Source organism: Hippoglossus hippoglossus, chromosome 12 (assembly GCF_009819705.1).
Source record: "Hippoglossus hippoglossus isolate fHipHip1 chromosome 12, fHipHip1.pri, whole genome shotgun sequence".
Taxonomy (NCBI): domain Eukaryota; kingdom Metazoa; phylum Chordata; class Actinopteri; order Pleuronectiformes; family Pleuronectidae; genus Hippoglossus; species Hippoglossus hippoglossus.
This window is the reverse complement of record NC_047162.1, coordinates 2079623-2097899: the sequence shown is the minus strand read 5'-3', so window position 1 is coordinate 2097899 and position 18277 is coordinate 2079623. Positions and strand designations below refer to the sequence as shown.

General features: G+C 42.3%; 2 protein-coding genes across 3 annotated transcripts; one reads left to right on the top strand and one right to left on the bottom strand.

The window, feature by feature from the left end:
* Positions 1-524: 524 nt before the first annotated feature.
* Positions 525-6333, bottom strand: LOC117771946 (dual specificity protein phosphatase 26). 2 transcript variants are annotated; one of them, XM_034602872.1, is made up of 4 exons: positions 5974-6333; positions 5441-5619; positions 3942-4153; positions 525-965 (listed from the first exon to the last, which is right to left on the bottom strand). In XM_034602872.1, the coding sequence occupies exons 2-4, from the start codon at positions 5617-5619 to the stop codon at positions 754-756; spliced, it is 603 nt and encodes a 200-aa protein (XP_034458763.1). In that variant the 5' UTR covers positions 5974-6333; the 3' UTR covers positions 525-753. The 2 variants fall into 2 exon arrangements, with proteins under 2 accessions (XP_034458763.1, XP_034458764.1); XM_034602873.1 differs by having other exon boundaries at positions 5866-6324.
* Positions 6334-7780: 1447 nt separating this feature from the next.
* On the top strand, positions 7781-18219 carry ddx56 (DEAD (Asp-Glu-Ala-Asp) box helicase 56). The gene is made up of 14 exons (XM_034602796.1): positions 7781-7918; positions 8359-8520; positions 10268-10422; positions 10804-10974; positions 11334-11424; positions 11565-11806; positions 12542-12685; positions 13704-13817; positions 13901-13995; positions 14155-14228; positions 14463-14552; positions 16463-16568; positions 16664-16767; positions 17810-18219. Exons 1-14 carry the CDS (start codon positions 7862-7864, stop codon positions 17891-17893), a joined length of 1689 nt encoding a protein of 562 aa, XP_034458687.1. The 5' UTR covers positions 7781-7861; the 3' UTR covers positions 17894-18219.
* Positions 18220-18277: the final 58 nt, after the last annotated feature.

The following is an 18277-nucleotide window of genomic DNA, read 5'->3' as shown; positions in this document are numbered from 1 at the left end:
CATAGAGACACTGACGAAGACATCAAGAGAGTTTGTGGTGATAAGAGCTGACGTCTGTGTGTTCGTCAAGAAAATCACGTGATCTCTGCAGCGGAGTTAATACGTCACTTCCTGCCTCTGCCTGCTGCTCCACCTCTCGCCTGAATAATGCGGAGGATTTGTTGTTGTTGTGAATGAGTCTGTGCCGAAAACCTCCCACTGCATTGAGCACGTCTAAAAAAACAGCTTTACAGAGCAGGTTAAATAAAACTGGATGGCAACACGCCGCTTATAAGCTGCAATAGCTTCCTCCATTTTGGACTCTCCGGTTCTGCGTTCCACCAACAGCTCCGCAAAAACGGCTTTCTTGTGGACAAAACACACTGGTGTGACCATGCATTGAGGCCAGGGCTGCTTTGTCATGTGTTGTAAGGATTTCTGATCAATAACACTGACTAGACTTGATTTTAATAAATTCTTCATTGGGGTAAGGGTGCTGTTTGGCATTTAAATGTGTGTGGTCACCCTCCATATCATACAGAACATGGACTTGACTCGACACTTACTATCCAGTGCTTGTGTTGTTTGATTCTAACAGTAATAATAATGAATGAGTCTGACGCTACTCATATCAGACAAATTCTCAGATCACCTGCTGCCTCCCAGAGCCACGGTGTCAGGAACCCACAGGTTGCTCCTGACTTGGTCCCATTATCTCCCTCAGTGTAACCAGGCGCGCTGCGACCTCAGATCACACCTTTTCTCAAGGGGTTTTCAGCTCTGCGGCGATGTCTTGCGGCTGTCTCTCAGGATGCCGTCGAGGCCGTTGAGCTGGCGCAGGAAGCCTCGGTTGGGGATGACGCCCCGGTGGTCTTTCACTGTTTTGATGGCCTCCACCAGGGTCAGGTTTTGTCTGATCATCAGGTAGGCCAGCACCAGAGTGGCTGAGCGGCTCACTCCCACAGTGCAGTGGACCAGCACCTTACCTACACACAGAAAACGATAGGAACAATAGGAACATGTATTTCTGTTATGACATTTTTCATGCCCTTTTTTTCATGCTCATTTTTCATGACTTTAAATGTCTTTTCATTACATATTAAAATACATCTAAGCACTTAGCACTGTAGCTGATGTATTTTGCATGGGTTCTTTGGTGTACGGCAAGTTACTAAAATTTAGTGATAAATCACAGTGACGAGTTACTTCTTTTGCTGCACAAAAAGTTATTAGTTACTCAGTAAAGTAACTTTTAAGTTAAGTTCATTTAAATGGTTTTCCTCCATTCTCTTAATAATGCAGATGGGGGGACAACAGGTGATAACAGACAAAACAACTGGCCATTATCACTATAGGCCTATTCACTGTAGCCTCAACAGGCCTCAGCACAAAATCAGCCAAACTGACAGTGTGAAATAAAATAACAGGAGTGGCTCCCCCTGGCGAACGTTTCTCCTGGTAGTGGAAAGGCGGCTTTGAAACCTGTAGGAAGATAAAATGTACCTCAGCACTCGCACTACTGTTCAACGGCTTTGGCTCTGTTTTCACAACAGATTCAATGTTAAAAAAAACTCTTAATGCAATGAGTTTCTCAAAATTCTCACAAAATGCTGAACTAACAAAGTGTTAAAGGGGACATAGCATGCAAATTCCACTTTGTTAGTGCTTCTACAGGTTAATGTGGGTATCTGGCATGTCTACCAACCCAAAAACTCTGGGGAAAAAACACTCGCGCGTTTTGTTATAGTTCCTCTAAGTCAGAAACGTCATGCTTGAGCGACTCGATTGAGCTTCCTGGGTTTTGTGTCGTAACAAGGAACTGGAAGTCTCCCTACATGGTCTTGGCCCACCCCCCCCCCCCCCCGTCCCCCCACACTCGCTACGCCGGGTTTACACCGGAGGCAGCGCGGCGCCGTTCCCAAGCACGCAGCCGGGCTGTTCACACGGGACGAGCATTTCTCCGCTGGTCAGCCCGCGATTCACTCACATGTGGCATTTGTCTGGATCGTTGGGACTGGGAGGCTGCAGCAGCTGCTCGGGAGCGACCACTCGCTCTCCCGTGCGTGAGCTGGAATTTGTGTCAGCGCCACACAGCCAGCAGTGTGGAAGACTTCCGCAGTGTTCAGCACTACTGTAACCCCGACATTCAACGGGTACAACAACAAGCGGAGAAAGCAGAATCGCAGGCTGACCTTATATATACAGTCTATGGGGCTGACCAGCGCGGAGAAATGCTCGTCCCATGTGAACAGCCAGGCGGCTGCGCGCTTGAGAACGGCGCTGCGCTGCCTCGCAGCGGTCTTCCACACTGCCAGCTGTGTGGAAGACTTCCGCAGTGTTCAGCTCTACTGTACGCTGGGTTACAGTAGTTACGCCGGGTTACAGTAGTTACGCCGGGGTACACCGGACGCGGAAGCGCCGCTGCGAGGCAGCGCAGCGCCGTTCTCCAGCGCGCAGCCGCCTGGCTGTTCACACGGGACGTGCATTTCTCCGCGCTGGTCAGCCCCATAGACTGTATATATAAGGTCAGCCCGCGATTCTGCTTTCTCCGCTTGTTGTTGTACCCGTTGAATGTCGGAGTTCGGGGGTAAATGATGGTCTTCATAGCCCCCCCCCCCCCCACCTCTCTTTCTCTCTCTGTCTATCTGCTTGTGTGCTTGTAGTGGATGGGCAGAGGGGGACATTTAATTATGTGATTGGGAAAATTAAAACTCCAGGACAACAGAAGGGGAATACAAAGTATGGGATGCATATTTGATAATTTATATCATATAAAATATGTAATTTATATCGTTTAAAATCATGGGGGGAGGGGGGAGCTGGCTCATTAGCATTTAAAGGAACAGGCACTCAAAACAGGTCACTCTGTGGAGGGCTGTTTTATACAGGGTAAAAAGGGTGCTGTTTGAAATGATCCTTGTGGTATTTTGACCAAAGTATGTTACAGACATTTCATTAAGACCCCAAGGAACCATATCAACTTGTGGTAAAATGGGCATGCTATGTCCCCTTTAAACACTAAATCACATGATCAATCGTCTGAGTGCAGTCACCTCATTACCATCACTTTGAATGCTACTTACTGAGAGTACAGATCATTGTATCAATGCAACATGTGCTTGCAATTAGTTCTCTTGATGGCATCTTTCCCAGGTGAGAGACGGTATAGGTGAAAACATCTATCGCAAACTTCTTATCGCAATATGTCCACATACTACAGTTATTGTTCGATTTTTGGGTATTTTTTTAGTTAACAGGGTATTTATGTATGAAGAATTTTAATGTTGCTTTGGAGGTTGTATTTATTTCTTTTCACTTTAAAAACCCACAAAAGTTATTTTGCACAGAAATTAATATCACATTTTCACTGTAGCCAACTGTGTTTTCGAGTATTACAAATAAAAGTTATGTATTATCTGGGGTTTGGTTTCTTGAATACTACCAAACTTTGTGATGGGTGATTGACTGCAGTGTAAAGTCAGACTCTAGACTTCATTATCAACAGTCTTAGTAGGCATGTCATATATACGTACTATAATGTTTTCAAAAGACCTTTTTACTCTTCATCATTTTAAGTTCTGAGGAAAAATGTACTATTACTTTCTTATATTGTATTGTATTATTGTATTATTCTCTAATATTATTTTAAAATTCTAAAATGCAACCATAGTTAAAGGTTATTGGAAAACATAAACAATATTGTTATTCTCTGATTAACTTAATGCATTATGTTTTTGCTTTGTGTGGCATGAGAGATTTTGAGGCAGATGTATGCAAAGTATAATGAGTTTTACATACTGATCCGAAGCTATTGTAAAAAGTTTTGAAAAAAATAAAATAAATATGTAAATTAAGTAATTCTACAAATTTGGCCACAGCCATCCACATAATTCCACGCTGTTTGAAGATTTTAAAGGATGCACACTCCAAGTGTTAAACTCTGTCCACATTCACAAACTCACCTCCACTTGTCAGGGCTTTGTGGATGAACTCTGCCGCAGGATAGAAGTTGACGCTCATGTCGAAGGTGGGGGAGTCGTGGGCCTCGATGCCGTGATAAGTGATGTTCATCCCGGCGTAATACTCGGCTCCGCCACGCCACTTACTCTGTGCACAGTTGAGGATGTGTGTGATGCCGAGTTTGGCCAGCTCACGCCGATCTGATGCGATATCTCTGCAGACAAGGAGTTGTTTTTTTCACAGCTCATCATCAGCCAGTCAAGGGGATTTTCACTTCTCTTTAATGGGGTCATGTTGAAGGTAGTAAGCTGTCACAATATGTAACAATATCATTGTGATATCTACAGACATTTAAAAATAAATAATGCTATGACTTGTGTTTTGTCTGTTTTGGCAAATGAATTATACTGAAAAAGGGACAAAACACTAAAACCTAATATGTTGAGTGTGAATGATACAGCAGAAAAAATAATGAAATTATTCTAATTCTTTTAGAGACACTCCATTGTTGACATGCTATTAATATGTGAGTTATAAGCATGGTATCAATTTTCCGAACTATCAGAACTATATGGTGACACCCATGCACATTTTTGCGTGCGAATGCCAGTTAAATAAAAAACAAAAAAATAAAAGTATGACAATGGTGAAAGTGCTCAGACCCTTTATGCAGTTTAGTAACATGGACATAGAGCATAGACAATGTGTAAACTGGTAAATACATGTACATACAGGGTTCAATTTAGACTACACATCACACAGACCGATTCTAAAAAATAAAAGAAGATTTAAAATTGTATTCTAACATCCTTACAGCAGCTTTAACATCCTGAGTCCACTTCACCAGCCTTGTCCCTTATTGATTGAAAATGTAGGCTGTTGCAGAAATGCTGAAGTGTCCCGCTTTACCTGACACCTGCTCAGGGCTCACAATATGATTCACAAGAAACCTCTACTCACACGAAGAAGCCTCTACACATTAAAAAGCTCTGTTGTTACCATCTTTTAGGATAACTAACATATAATATAGTAGTTCCATTGAGCCAAATGGCAAAAACCCTGCTGCTGACTACCATTAAAGGGATAGTTCACCCAAAAATGAAAATTCACTCATCATCTACACCCCACTATGCCGATGGAGGGGTGGGTGAAGTGTTTGAGTCTCATGGGTAAACAGCGTTGCAGCCAAATCCAATACAATTGAAGTTAATGGATCACAGAGGACAGTTAGGCTTAGAATGTCGGGCTTACAAACACTTACACACATAACAGATGTTTTTTTTCCTAATGTTTTTATTCGGCTGCAACACAGTTTACACCTGAAACTCCCAAAGTGTCTTGTGGACTCAAACACCTCACCCACCCCTCCATCGGCACAGTGGTGAGTAGACAATGAGAGAATTTTTATTTTGGGGGGAACTATACCTTTAGGTTTCAATAAACCATTATTATTGTAACACAGAGCGTTATTATAAATGGCGGGAGGGTTATGTAAACTCACTGGTCTCCGATGTAGAGTCGTGGCCACACTTCGTCAGCGTGGTTACAGGCCGTCTTGCCCGTGTACAGCAGCCGCTCCAGCTCAGACACGCTCAGGTTCGGGGGGACGCGCTCCGGGTCTCTTCGGCTCGGAGACCTGGAGCTGCTCCGGGACCGAGAGAACCGGGACATGAACGCCATCTAATAGGAGAGGAAAAAAAACACCAGTTCATCATAGATAGATACTTTACTGTATTGATCCCGCATTGAATAGACAATTAAAGCCATTGGTGATGATAATAATAATAATAATAATAACAACAATGATAATAACAATAACAATAATAATAACAATAGTAATACTACGTACGGCTATAGATGAGAATAAAAACAGAAATTTGTGGGAACAACTGCATTTGAGCGTTGCGTTATGTAACAAGCATTTACCTGTGGCTTCTTAATGTTTGGTGGATACAGTTGGACGCGTCTCGTGTGAGCGCGGCTACGCTCACGGGAGATAAAACCCACAGTGTCTCCCTCCACGTGTTTATTTACCTGCGTGTTGTTGTGTTCCGTGTCTCAGAGCGCCTCTACAGATGGAGCTGCTCCGCGGCCATGTTGACTCACTTATCTGCTGTGGGAGGATGGATGTGATGGTGGGTCCGCTGCTGAGCATCCACCTCACTGATCCCCCTCCACCCGCAGCTCCTCCATCCTCTCAACAAGTCTCCGCGGGAGGGCGCATCGGTGTGGAAGCGTCGCTCCCGTGTTCCACGTGTTCTCCCTGTTTCTTTGTGCAGCACCGACAGCTTCGCAGGTTCCGCTGAGACGATGGCGCTTATTTTTTATTTGGTTATTAATGAACGCGTATGTGACGTCGGTGAGTCAGTAACTGCGAGGGTTTGTCGCCATCTGTCGGTCAAACGTCGATGTGAGCGCCAACAAGTGATGCGTTCAAAGTTCATTCTTCAACTCTTTGTCTCCAAGGTCCATCGTGGAAACATGTCTTTGGATGCATTGCTTCAAACTCCAAATGAAAAGTTTTAGTGCTTTCGTCAGTGTGTGTGCCTTCGATGTAAAGTCGTTGCACGTCGATCCCTCTTCCTCTCCCTTCATCTCTGTCAGACATCATCTTTTTCATAATGCATTAAACAGTGATACACCTCTACATTTGTGTTAGAGTCTTTTCTTATGAATGTTGTAAATATTGTTATTTTGTTTATTTTCTCTGTTACACGCAACATCCATTGCACATCTGTCCGTGTGTATGATCTGTTGTGCCCTTTATTCAACATTCCATATTGTGAACCATTTCAGGCTCTGAAGCATTTACACTACTTCCGTTTTGCCTGTTGCTGATGCAGACCACAGCTTAGACTCTGACACACTATCTGACATTTTTTGTTTGGCATCTGTCATGTCCCTCAGGATTTTGGTCCATCTAGGCCCTTCTCTATCATGCTTGGACTTGTATGTGCCTCTTGTTATGTGCTACTCTCCTCTATGGGGGCCCACAGGGGTCTGTTCTCGGTCTCCTTTTATTCATCATACATGCGAAGGACATACAGTTGATTTCCTTTGCTATGCAGAGGATATGGTGTGTGTCCTAATAAAGCCTGAAACCACCAATGTGGCATGTAGTCTGTCTTGCATTGATTAAAATAAGTACTGGGTTCCTCATGATTCCCGTTAGTTGCCTCCACCATGTTCCAGACTGGAAATTATTTTAAAAAATTGTGAAAAGCCTTCATAAATCAAAATCTATGTCCTTATTCCAAGTTCCACAGTTAGTCAATAAATACCACAAGAGGATATAAAATGAATATAAAAAGTTTATGAAATATAGCTACAATATTTAAATGTGCTCATAATTTAGGTTTTATGTGAATAAAAACGTCTTCTTCTTTCTTTGGCTATATAATTAATATTTTGGTCTTCAGATTAAAAAAAATTATTAAAAAAATACAACTACAATAATAATAACAATGATAAAAACTTTTCTTGCAGAAATCTCCAAATTGAGTTAAATATTTGTGTATAATAAATGACAAACAAATTTGACCAACATCAGTATAGATGATGGATTATATTTTATAATCTCTTTGTGTTTTGTCCAGAAGACTTCAAACTAAATTTCAATTCCCTTACAATTGAAGTTTTAAACTATACGGGAAACAAGATGGACAAATACATCAATGAATTATTATACTAAGACAAAATAAAATCGGATTGAATTTTAGGTGCTTTAAAAAAAATGCAGCTATATTATATCTTATTGTGTGGCCATGTTCTATGTTAGTTTATGAATTGATAAAGGTAAAGAAAAGAAAAGAAACAAATAAAATTTGGTGATTAGTTAAAAGACGGAGTCCGAGAGTGGGACTTGAAGGCAACGTGACGTAGAAACCCTGCGACGCACATGTGAGAGTGGCGAAGAGAAGCGATGGCTGCTGACAGACTGCTGTTCCATGAGATGGGTTTAGACGATCGACTGCTGAAGGTAAAAAACCGTCCGACATTATCTTTGAACCTTTAATGATCCACAGGAGCAACATGGCGTTACAACCGGAAACTCGATGATGAAATTGCAGTAACTTCTCAGCAGGCCGGTGTTTGGCTAACTACCACACACACGTTCTGTATGTGTCTGTATGAGACAGAGAGTGTACTGTGAGTCTGTGTGGGAATGAGAACAAGGCAAAGATAAAGACGATACTAGATATAAACATGAATAATTAATAATAAATATAATATGTTTTAAAGTTTTCAGACTGAGCGAACCATCTTTGTTTGTTTGGAGAAAAACTTGAACAGATCCTCATTTTGTAATGTGAAGCAGATGGTTAGAAGAGCCTTTGACAACACAAACTGTTAAACAACACAAACTAGTCATTGTTTTTGTTGTCTGTGAAGTCACTCCCTGTTGTTGTCATGATCCAGGCGGTTGCAGATCTAGGTTGGTCCCAGCCGACCCTGATCCAAGAGAAGGCCATCCCTTTGGCTCTGGAGGGGAAAGACCTTCTGGCTCGAGCCCGGACAGGATCTGGAAAGACGGCTGCGTACGCCATGCCTGTGATACAACGCATCCTGGCCTCCAAACAGGTAAGCGTGAAACCAGTAATGGCCATTTCTCATCGTGGATCCCTGTTCTGGGCTGACACATACACTGGCCTCTAGGGTTAATGCAGGAACTATTTTTCGAGGATAAATCCTTTTTTTGCACAAAATGATGTAGCAGCATTTTCACTGCTTTTCACTGGTTACCAGTGGCTGCCCGCATCCGTTTCAAAACATTAGTACTTGCGTACCGTGCTGCGAACGGATCGGGTCCAGTCTACATCCAGGACATGGTCAAACGTTACACTCCACCCCAACATCGGCTTGTTGCTCCCTCACTGCGAGCTAAACACTCAACAAAATCACGACTGTTTGCTGTCCTGGCTCCTAAATGGTGGAACGAGCTCCCCAATGACATCAGGACAGCAGAAAGTCTATACATCCTCCGCCGCAAACGCACCTCTTCCGACTATACCTTGAATAAACGTTTAAACTAACAATTTAGTAGCACTTAAATGACACTTACTTATAGCAGAAGGAAAAGTAGTTCAGTCTTGTCAAGGTTAATTTTCAGGTGGTGTGCAGACATCCACTGAGAGATGTCAGACAGACAGGCAGAGATTCGTGCTGCTACCTGTGTTTCAGATTGGGGAAAAGAGAGGATTAGTTGGGTGTCATCAGCATAGCTATGGTAGGAAAAGCCATGCGAGTGAATGACAGCCGAGAGAGTTGGTGTACAGAGAGAAGAGGAGGGGACCCAGGACGGAACCTTGAGGGACCCCAGTAGTGAGAGGACAAGGTTCAGACACAGATCCTCTCCAAGTTACCCGGTAAGTGCGGTCGTTGAGGTAGGATGAGAGCAGGGAGAGAGCAGAGCCGGAGACACCCAGCTCCTGAAGGGAGGAAATGAGGATCTGTGTCAAATGCAGCAGAGAGGTCTAGAAGGATAAGGACAGAGGAGAGAGAGGCTGCTCTAGCAGTGTGAAGTTGCTCAGAGACAGCAAGGAGGGTAGTCTCAGTTGAGTGGCCTCAACTGACCCCAAAATGAGGAGCGTATGTCGCAGTGGCCTGCCTTGAAACCAGACTGGTGAGGCTCAAGAAGGTTATTATGGTGAAGATAGGAGGAGAGTTGATTAAAGATAGCGCGCTCGAGAGTTTTGGAAAGAAAGGGAAGAAGAGAGACAGGTCTGTAGTTATTTACTTCAGACGGGTCGAGGGTGGGTTTCTTCAGGAGAGGATTTACTCTTGCCGAGTCCAGTCCTTTGGCTACAGTTGAAGTGGTTCAGTTTGTGCTCCAACCAACACATGAACTGTCTAGGACTGAAGATTTTCTTGTTGTCAGAGCAGCACAGTGGTTCAGCTCTGGTTCTTGAGTCAGTTCTGCTCAGGGTTCTTGGAACCTTGGCACCATCCAGCAAACCAGCCCACATTGCTTCTACTTTTGTAACTGGGTCATCAGTGACCGGTGCTACACTCGGCACAATGGAGCACCTTCCATAGAATTTGACGAACACGCCCAATGACTATATCCAGGATAACGCTTGTAAACTTGATGTTTTTTGGTTCCAGCTGGGAACCAACTTTTCCTCTTCTGGACCAATTTATTTTTAAACCTTAGACTGTACATACTGGTGAGTGACATAATGGCAAGCAAGTTTTTGTTTCACACATGGTGCCAGATTGTTCCTCAGGACATGAATCCAAATCTTCTCTCTTCGTGACGTGCAGTCCACGTCACAGAGCTGCCGTGTGCCGGCCCTGTTCTAACGTTTGTGTTCGGTGTTGTGTTCAGAGTGTTCGTGAGCAGGACGTGAGGGCTCTGGTCCTGGTTCCAACCAAAGAGCTGGGTCGGCAGGTTCAGACCATGATGAGACAGTTGACGGCGTTCTGCTCGAGGGACGTGCGGGTGGCGGACATCTCCGGGAAGGCTGATCTGTCCTCGCAGAGGTCGGTCTGCTCACTCACTTCACTGCAGTTCTTCTCTGCATTTTTTTATATTTAAATACATTAAGGTGTCACATCACTACAGTTGGATTGCAACAGCTGGTAAATAAAAACTTCTTATAGACACAAAAGTGAACATATTTCTGGAAAGGAGATGTAGAGAGAAGTGACATCCAAACAAAATTGTATGTAGAAGCTTTTGTGACAGAGATTAAGTTTTTGAGAAAATCATATAGATTGATGATTGAAATACACAAGATTTGGTTTGACAGTGAAACACTGAATGTCAAACATATTTAGGGTGGAACTGCTTAGTTTTTTGGATTTGTGCTTTTTCTGTAATTATGGTTAATGGAATTTAGCATTTTGCTACTCTCGGGACAGACCTATCTTAATGGAGAAGCCCGATGTGATCGTGGGGACGCCGTCCCGCGTGCTGGCCCACCTCAACGCCCAGAACCTGGTCCTGCATTCATCGCTTGAGATGCTGGTGGTGGACGAGGCCGACTTACTCTTCTCTTTTGGGTTCGAGGCAGACCTGAAGAACCTGTTGTGGTGAGTCTCCTCATGATCCCCTGCCGTGACCCCAGGGTGGATATGGACACGACTCAGAGTTTTGGATGTCAGTTTAGATAATATGGGTTTATTTGATCAGATTAGAGTGTTTTTGTTCTTTGCACGAAAGTACAAGAAAATAATTTATCTTTGAAGTTGTAGTTGAAACTTTAGGCAAAAGAAATAAACATTACACGTATGTCTGACTGAATAAAAACCTCATCATATATTATATAACGTCAATCAGTCACAGAACAATGTTTTTTTGTTTCCACCTGATGAGGTAATATCAAAATGTTACTGCTCAGCATCTTCTCTGTATAATCTTTAATCAACCACTTCTGTTTGTTGTGTCACAGTCATTTGCCGAAGATCTACCAGTCGTTCCTGATGTCTGCTACTCTCACAGAGGACGTTCAGGCCTTGAAGGAGCTGCTGCTACACAACCCTGTAATGTCACTTTCACATTTAAGGTCTCATCGCCACACAAGTGTCCGTGTTTCAGCTGGACACAGTGGAAACTGGCAGGAACACGTGCTACAGCTGCACAGATTTTGCTTGATTTTTGTCTGACGTTGGCTCTCTCTCAGGTGATCCTGAAGCTTCAGGGCTCTCAGCTCCCGGACAGCAGCCAGCTGCAGCAGTACAGCATCAAATGTGAGGAGGAGGAGAAGTTCCTGCTCATCTACACGCTCCTGAAGCTGCGACTGGTTCAGGGAAAGACGCTGGTGTTTGTGGGAGCAGTGGACAGATGCTACAGACTGAAGCTGTTCCTGGAACAGTTCAGTATTCCTGCCTGTGTGCTCAACTCTGAGCTGCCCGTCCAGTCCAGGTGAGAGAGAGGACAGCTGACAAATATTTCTATGATTTAATATTTGACAAATGTAATTTGTTTTATAGGGGAACATTGTTGTTTTTCACATTTATTAAAAGTAGTTTGTCTCACATTAGATGTTTGTTTCTCACGCTATTAAATAGAAATGATGTATAAATAATTTTATCATGAAATATAGTATGAAAGGAAAATGAGGTGTAAAATTTCTTTCCACAAAAATCGCTCACATTGATTTTTATAAAATACCCCAACAACGATTCAGTTTTTTAGTTGGGCCAATGGCACAAGGCTGTGTAACTAGTATCTCCTCACATACAGCCTTCCTGTCGCAGGATGGGCGCAGTTCTAAAAGTTTTCCCTGTTTAACTAATATTCCAACTGAAGCAGCAGAAAACTTTCCTCCTTTATAATCTAACTAAACACTTTGCGAAACAACAAAAATGGAGGCAGCCTCGGCAAACGTGTGAAGATTCTCAGTCATCCAGGTCATGGTTTGTTCAGAAGTTTGTGTACGTAGGCAACTGGACTTGTTTATGTTTCTTGAAGACAACCTTTTTAAACATCCTCCACAGACTCAGATTAAGATTTATCATTTTGTTTCAATATGTAAGCAATAGATTATTACGATTCAAGATCAAAGGATATTTGAGAATTTTCTTGTCCTGTATAATTTTCACTGCAACACATCAGTTGCTCTTCTTCATGCTCATGTTTCCCACCTCTCTTGTACAGGAGTCACATCATCACCCAGTTTAACCAGGGATTTTACGACTACATCATTGCCACAGATGAAGAGAGTTTGGCCGATCCCTCTGCAGCTCCACAGACGAGTGCGGGCAAAGGGAAAAAGAAAAAGGCCGCAGAGAAAGGAGGAAAGTGAGTCATACAAGTTTGATTTCTCAAGGAGTGTCGCCTTTGATTTGTTAATTTATTAAACTATGCCTCGAAGTGGTTATAATCATTACTGGTATTGAAGAACAGTCAGAGCACTGTCAGCTGAGTCTGATGCTCCCCTCAGCCTCATGGAGCTTTATAGTTTCAGCTCATTGTCCATCTGCTTCTCGCTCACTGCTCTCAGCGAGCCTGTATTATATATTACTATATAAAACCTGGTATGAGCATCTGTCCTGAGTGATCAGATCAGATGTGGTCAGCGCTAAGTTCACGTCTGAAAGAACTGAAATGCGTCCTGAGATCCAATCGCTCAGACCACATTTGGAGGTGGACGCATGTGACCACGTTTTTTCACATTGTGAACTTGAATGATTCCAGGGCCACATATAATCTCATCTCTGACCCGCTACAGTTTTACAATGACTCAAACATATTTTTATACCTCATGGTGTTCAAACATGTATTTGTTCCAACACCACCTCAATATCAACTCTGACCAACACAAAATGACTGATACCATTCTTAGACTGGTAAAATCTTCACAGCAGAGATTCATGAGATTCATTTGGCCCCTCCTGATACCCCTCTCTCTACGTCTGTCTGTCTTACACACACACACACACACACACACACACACACACACACACACACACACACACACACACACACACGATCTCTAAAGTCAGACTGGGTAAAAACAACATAACTTGGTCTTACTGGACATAAATGACATAAGTGATTATTTCCTGTTGAGCGGGGCAGTGACAGCTTGAGACACATTCAGGATGCATTTTAATACCAAATGTAAACAGATGATCTCAGCGCTGTCCACTTGTGATCGTATCTCATGACGGATGTTAATACCAAATCTGGCCAGAGTCATTTTCAGCGGTTTTCAGAGAGACGGATGCAAAAAGCCTCTGTCCACTACCTGCTCAGCAGCAAACACCATCAGGTGGTAGAGAATAAAAACATAATTTTTGTATTGATGTGTTTAAAGGGGCAAGGACAAGGAGTATGGAGTCTCCAGAGGTGTGGATTTCCAAAATGTTGCCAATGTCATCAACTTTGATTTCCCAACGACTGTAGAGTCCTACATCCATCGAGTTGGAAGGTAAGCAGTGTGGTTCAGTTCAGTCGCACTTCACAGATTGTGTATATAACCCACAGTAACATTCACTTTGTTTGATGTTGTAGAACGGCGAGAGCAGACAACCCAGGCACTGCTCTGTCGTTCATCTCTAACACTGAGCTCGCTTTGCTGTCAGACGTGGAGGAGGCTCTGACGGGAGGTAACAAGGACTTATACCATGAGATTTTCACGTTTCACTCATGTTTCCAGCACCTTGTTAGCTCAGCTTAGCATATCAACTAGAACCAAGACTAAACAGCAAGCCCATTTGATAGGAAATAATACTGCGATTATTAATGTGTTAACATTTTCTTTTTAGATAATCCTGATTCTGTTCTGAAACCATACGAATTTAAGATGGATGAGATCGAAGGCTTCAGGTACAGGTGCAGGGTAAGTCACCACCTTATTAAAGTCAAGAACACATTATTAGTATTATTTTTATTATTATTGTTATCATCATCATCATCACACATGGGCAACTGTTTGGACTGGTTTGCGCTGAAAAGGTTCAAACACTGTTGTTCTAATTTTCTTAAAGGTGGCAAAACGTTAAGAGTGAACACACAGAGTTTTAGCCGTTTGGATGCTTTTACGTTCAGGATGATGACTCTTGTTTGTGTGCAGGATGCCATGCGCTCAGTGACCAAACAGGCGGTGAAGGAGGCCAGGCTGAAAGAGATCAAACAGGAGCTTCTCAATTCAGAAAAACTCAAGGTGAGTGAAAGTCACTAATCTGAAGATATATATATCTATATATATCTATATATCTATATATATCTATATATCTATATATATCTATATATCTATATATATATATATATATATATCTATATATCTATATATATATATATATATATATATATATATATATATATATATATATATATATATAGACACACACACGCACGCACACACTACCGTTCAAAAGTTTGGGGTCACCCAGACAATTTCGTGTTTTCCATGAAAACTCACACTTTTATTTATCAAATGAGTTGCAAAATGAATAGAAAATATAGTCAAGACATTGACAAGGTTAGAAATAATGATTTTTATTTGAAATATTAATTTTGTTCTTCAAACTTTGCTTTCGTCAAAGAATGCTCCATTTGCAGCAGTTACAGCATTGCAGACCTTTGGCATTCTAGCTGTTAATTTGTTGAGGTAATCTGTAGAAATTTCACCCCCCGCTTCCTGAAGCACCTCCCACAAGTTGGATTGGCTTGATGGGCACTTCTTGCGTACCATACGGTCAAGCTGCTCCCACAACAGCTCAATGGGGTTGAGATCTGGTGACTGCGCTGGCCACTCCATTACAGACAGCATACCAGCTGTCTGCTTCTTCCCTAAATAGTTCTTGCATAATTTGGAGGTGTGCTTTGGGTCATTGTCCTGTTGTAGGAGGAAATTGGCTCCAATCAAGCGCTGTCCACAGGGTATGGCATGGCGTTGCAAAATGGAGGAGTGATAGCCTTCCTTATTTAAAATCCCTTTTACCTTGTACAAATCTCCCACTTTACCAGCACCAAAGCAGCCCCAGACCATCACATTACCTCCACCATGCTTGACAGATGGCGTCAGGCACTCTTCCAGCATCTTTTCACCTGTTCTGCGTCTCACAAATGTTCTTCTGTGTGATCCAAACACCTCAAACTTTGATTCGTCTGTCCATAACACTTTTTTCCAATCTTCCTCTGTCCAATGTCTGTGTTCTTTTGCCCATATCAATCTTTTCTTTTTATTGGCCAGTCTCAGATATGGCTTTTTCTTTGCCACTCTGCCTAGAAGGCCAGCATCCCGGAGTCGCCTCTTCACTGTAGACGTTGACACTGGCGTTTTGCGGGTACCATTTAAAGAAGCTGCCAGTTGAGGACCTGTGAGGCGTCTATTTCTCAAACTAGAGACTCTAATATACTTGTCTTCTTGCTGAGTTGTGCACCGGGGCCTCCCACTTCTCTTTCTACTCTGGTTAGAGCCCGTTTGTGCTGTTCTCTGAAGGGAGTAGTACACACCGTTGTAGGAAATTTTCATTTTCTTCGCAATTTCTCGCATTGGAATAGCCTTCATTTCTAAGAACAAGAATAGACTGGCGAGTTTCACATGAAAGTTCTCTTTTTCTGGCCATTTTGAGAGTATAATCGAACCCACAAATGTGATGCTCCAGATACTCAACTAGCTCAAAGGAAGGCCAGTTTTATAGCTTCTCTCACCAGCAAAACAGTTTTCAGCTGTGCTAACATAATTGCACAAGGGTTTTCTAATCATCCATTAGTCTTCTAAGGCGATTAGCAAACACAATGTACCATTAGAACACTGGAGTGATAGTTGCTGGAAATGGGCCTCTATACACCTATGTAGATATTTCATTAAGAACCAGACGTTTCCACCTAGAATAGTCATTTACCACATTAACAATGTATAGAGTGTATTTCTGATTAATTTAATGTTATCTTCATTGAAAAAAACAGTGCTTTTCTTTGAAAAATAAGGAAATTTCTAAGTGACCCCAAACTTTTGAACGGTAGTGTACATGTATATACTGTATGTTTTTATATATATATATATATATATATATATATATATATGTACTTGTGTGTAAATGATTGGCTGGTTCTACACTTGCTCAGACATATTTCGAGGACAACCCCAGAGATCTGCAGCTGCTCAGACACGACAAAGACCTCCATCCTGCTGTCGTCAAACCGCACCTGAAGAACATCCCCGAGTACCTCAGTAAGACATGCACACACACGGCACACACACACACACACACACACACACAAGGCACACACATTCATAATTTGATCAATTTCACCACTTTCCTTCAGTTCCTGAGACACTGAGGGGTGTGATGAATCCGCTGTCCAGCAAGAGGAGGAGGAAGAAGAGGGAAAAGTCAAAACCTGAAGGACTCGTCAAGACCAGTTTCAAGGTGAGACCCCTGAACACCATAATAAGGTTATAGTGAACATTGGAATCTTGTAGACATGAGACATAAAAATTCAACTATACAGTTACAATTGTAGCACCTTGAAACTAATGAAAATCTCTTGCCCTGCTACGAGAATAGCTGATATTTTCCATTAGTAGTCTTTTGTCTTGAAGTCTGTATCTTTTTAAACTTGGTGATGCCATTTAACATTAATATCTAATTATTTACAGTATACTTTGATTATCAGTTAATCATAATGTTCTTTTAACCCAGGCAGAGTTAATAGTTGTGTCCGATGACAATTCTTGTCTGTGAGCGTGGGAGAGAAAGACGGCAAGATGAGTCAGGAGGGACTTAATGAATGTGCAGCTCGCTATGAAGAAAGATTTTACCAATAATTTTTCTAATTATTTTAGAAAAGTATCAATCATTTTTTGGTGAACAGTGCTGATATTGTGGCGGCGACCGCAAACAACTCAACATATGGTCACTCAGAAGCAGAAAAATACATTTGATCCATTGTGAAAATGAAGCAGGTCAGAGGACATCGGCTGAGTTAGGAGGTCCAGGACACATTCAAATGCTTCCGGACCCCCTCTAAATCTGGGGGTCCACATGTTAATACCAGGTCTGAATGGGATCTCACACCCACGGTCAATTTATAAACTTAACCTCAATCTGCATTTCTTCGAACTGTGGGAGGAAGCTGGGGTACTCAGAGAAAATCCACGCAGACATTGGGAGAACATGCAAACTCACAGAAAGACGAGCAGAACTGGGACAAAATGGGGTGGAAAATAGGGGAGATGAGAGAGAGGGGGGAGGTCGAGAGAGCGACCAGGAACAGCTGCGTAACCAAGGTCTGTCTTCATCTAAATATTATCTGTCAAACTAATCTCGTTGGTGTTTTGTGTCCATAAATGTATTTTTTTACTCTTTTTTTTTTTTTTTTTTTTTTTTGTGTTACGTGTATTAAAACACATAGGTATAGATGAAACGACACATACGATTTTTGATATAATAATGTATTTTCTTTTTGTAGAACAACATCAAGCGGACAAACCCACTGAGGAGTTTCAAATACAGTGGAGGGAGAGGCCGGAAAGGCAAAGCGGGCCAGTCGTAGCTGCAGCTGCAGTACACATGAACGTGTGTCAGTCCTGGATGTTAAAACTGTGCAGAGACATTGAAGAGGAGGATTGTTTGGTCTCCATGTTGGACCAGTTGAGACAAATATAAACTGTGTTCGTCAAATCAGAAGCTTTACGGGCCACGGACAAAATCGACTTATGCTGACCTGTGTGGACAGAAGAAAATATAAGAATCAGTTTGTATCTGGATATTTGTCAAATCCAAACATGATGTACTGAATGCAGTCTGAGGGATAAAGTATCCGTATGATCTCATTTATAAAATGTTTATTAAAATAAAGCGTGCTCCCCACAAACTGAGTATTTGTATCAATGTTCTTCTGGATCACTGATCTCTGAATTGATAAGTCAATCAAAGT

Excerpts from the sequence above, each read along its gene's own strand:
- LOC117771946 (XM_034602872.1), bottom strand. The coding sequence starts at position 5,619 with ATGGCGTTCATGTCCCGGTTCTCTCGGTCCCGGAGCAGCTCCAGGTCT. Across the intron at positions 4,154-5,440 it reads CGACTCTACATCGGAGACCA|AGATATCGCATCAGATCGGC; the intron begins GTGAGTTTACAT and ends CCTTGTCTGCAG. Across the intron at positions 966-3,941 it reads CAAAGCCCTGACAAGTGGAG|GTAAGGTGCTGGTCCACTGC; the intron begins GTGAGTTTGTGA and ends TTCTGTGTGTAG.
- ddx56 (XM_034602796.1), top strand. The coding sequence starts at position 7,862 with ATGGCTGCTGACAGACTGCTGTTCCATGAGATGGGTTTAGACGATCGA. Across the intron at positions 14,229-14,462 it reads GCTTCAGGTACAGGTGCAGG|GATGCCATGCGCTCAGTGAC; the intron begins GTAAGTCACCAC and ends GTTTGTGTGCAG. Across the intron at positions 16,768-17,809 it reads TCGTCAAGACCAGTTTCAAG|AACAACATCAAGCGGACAAA; the intron begins GTGAGACCCCTG and ends TTCTTTTTGTAG.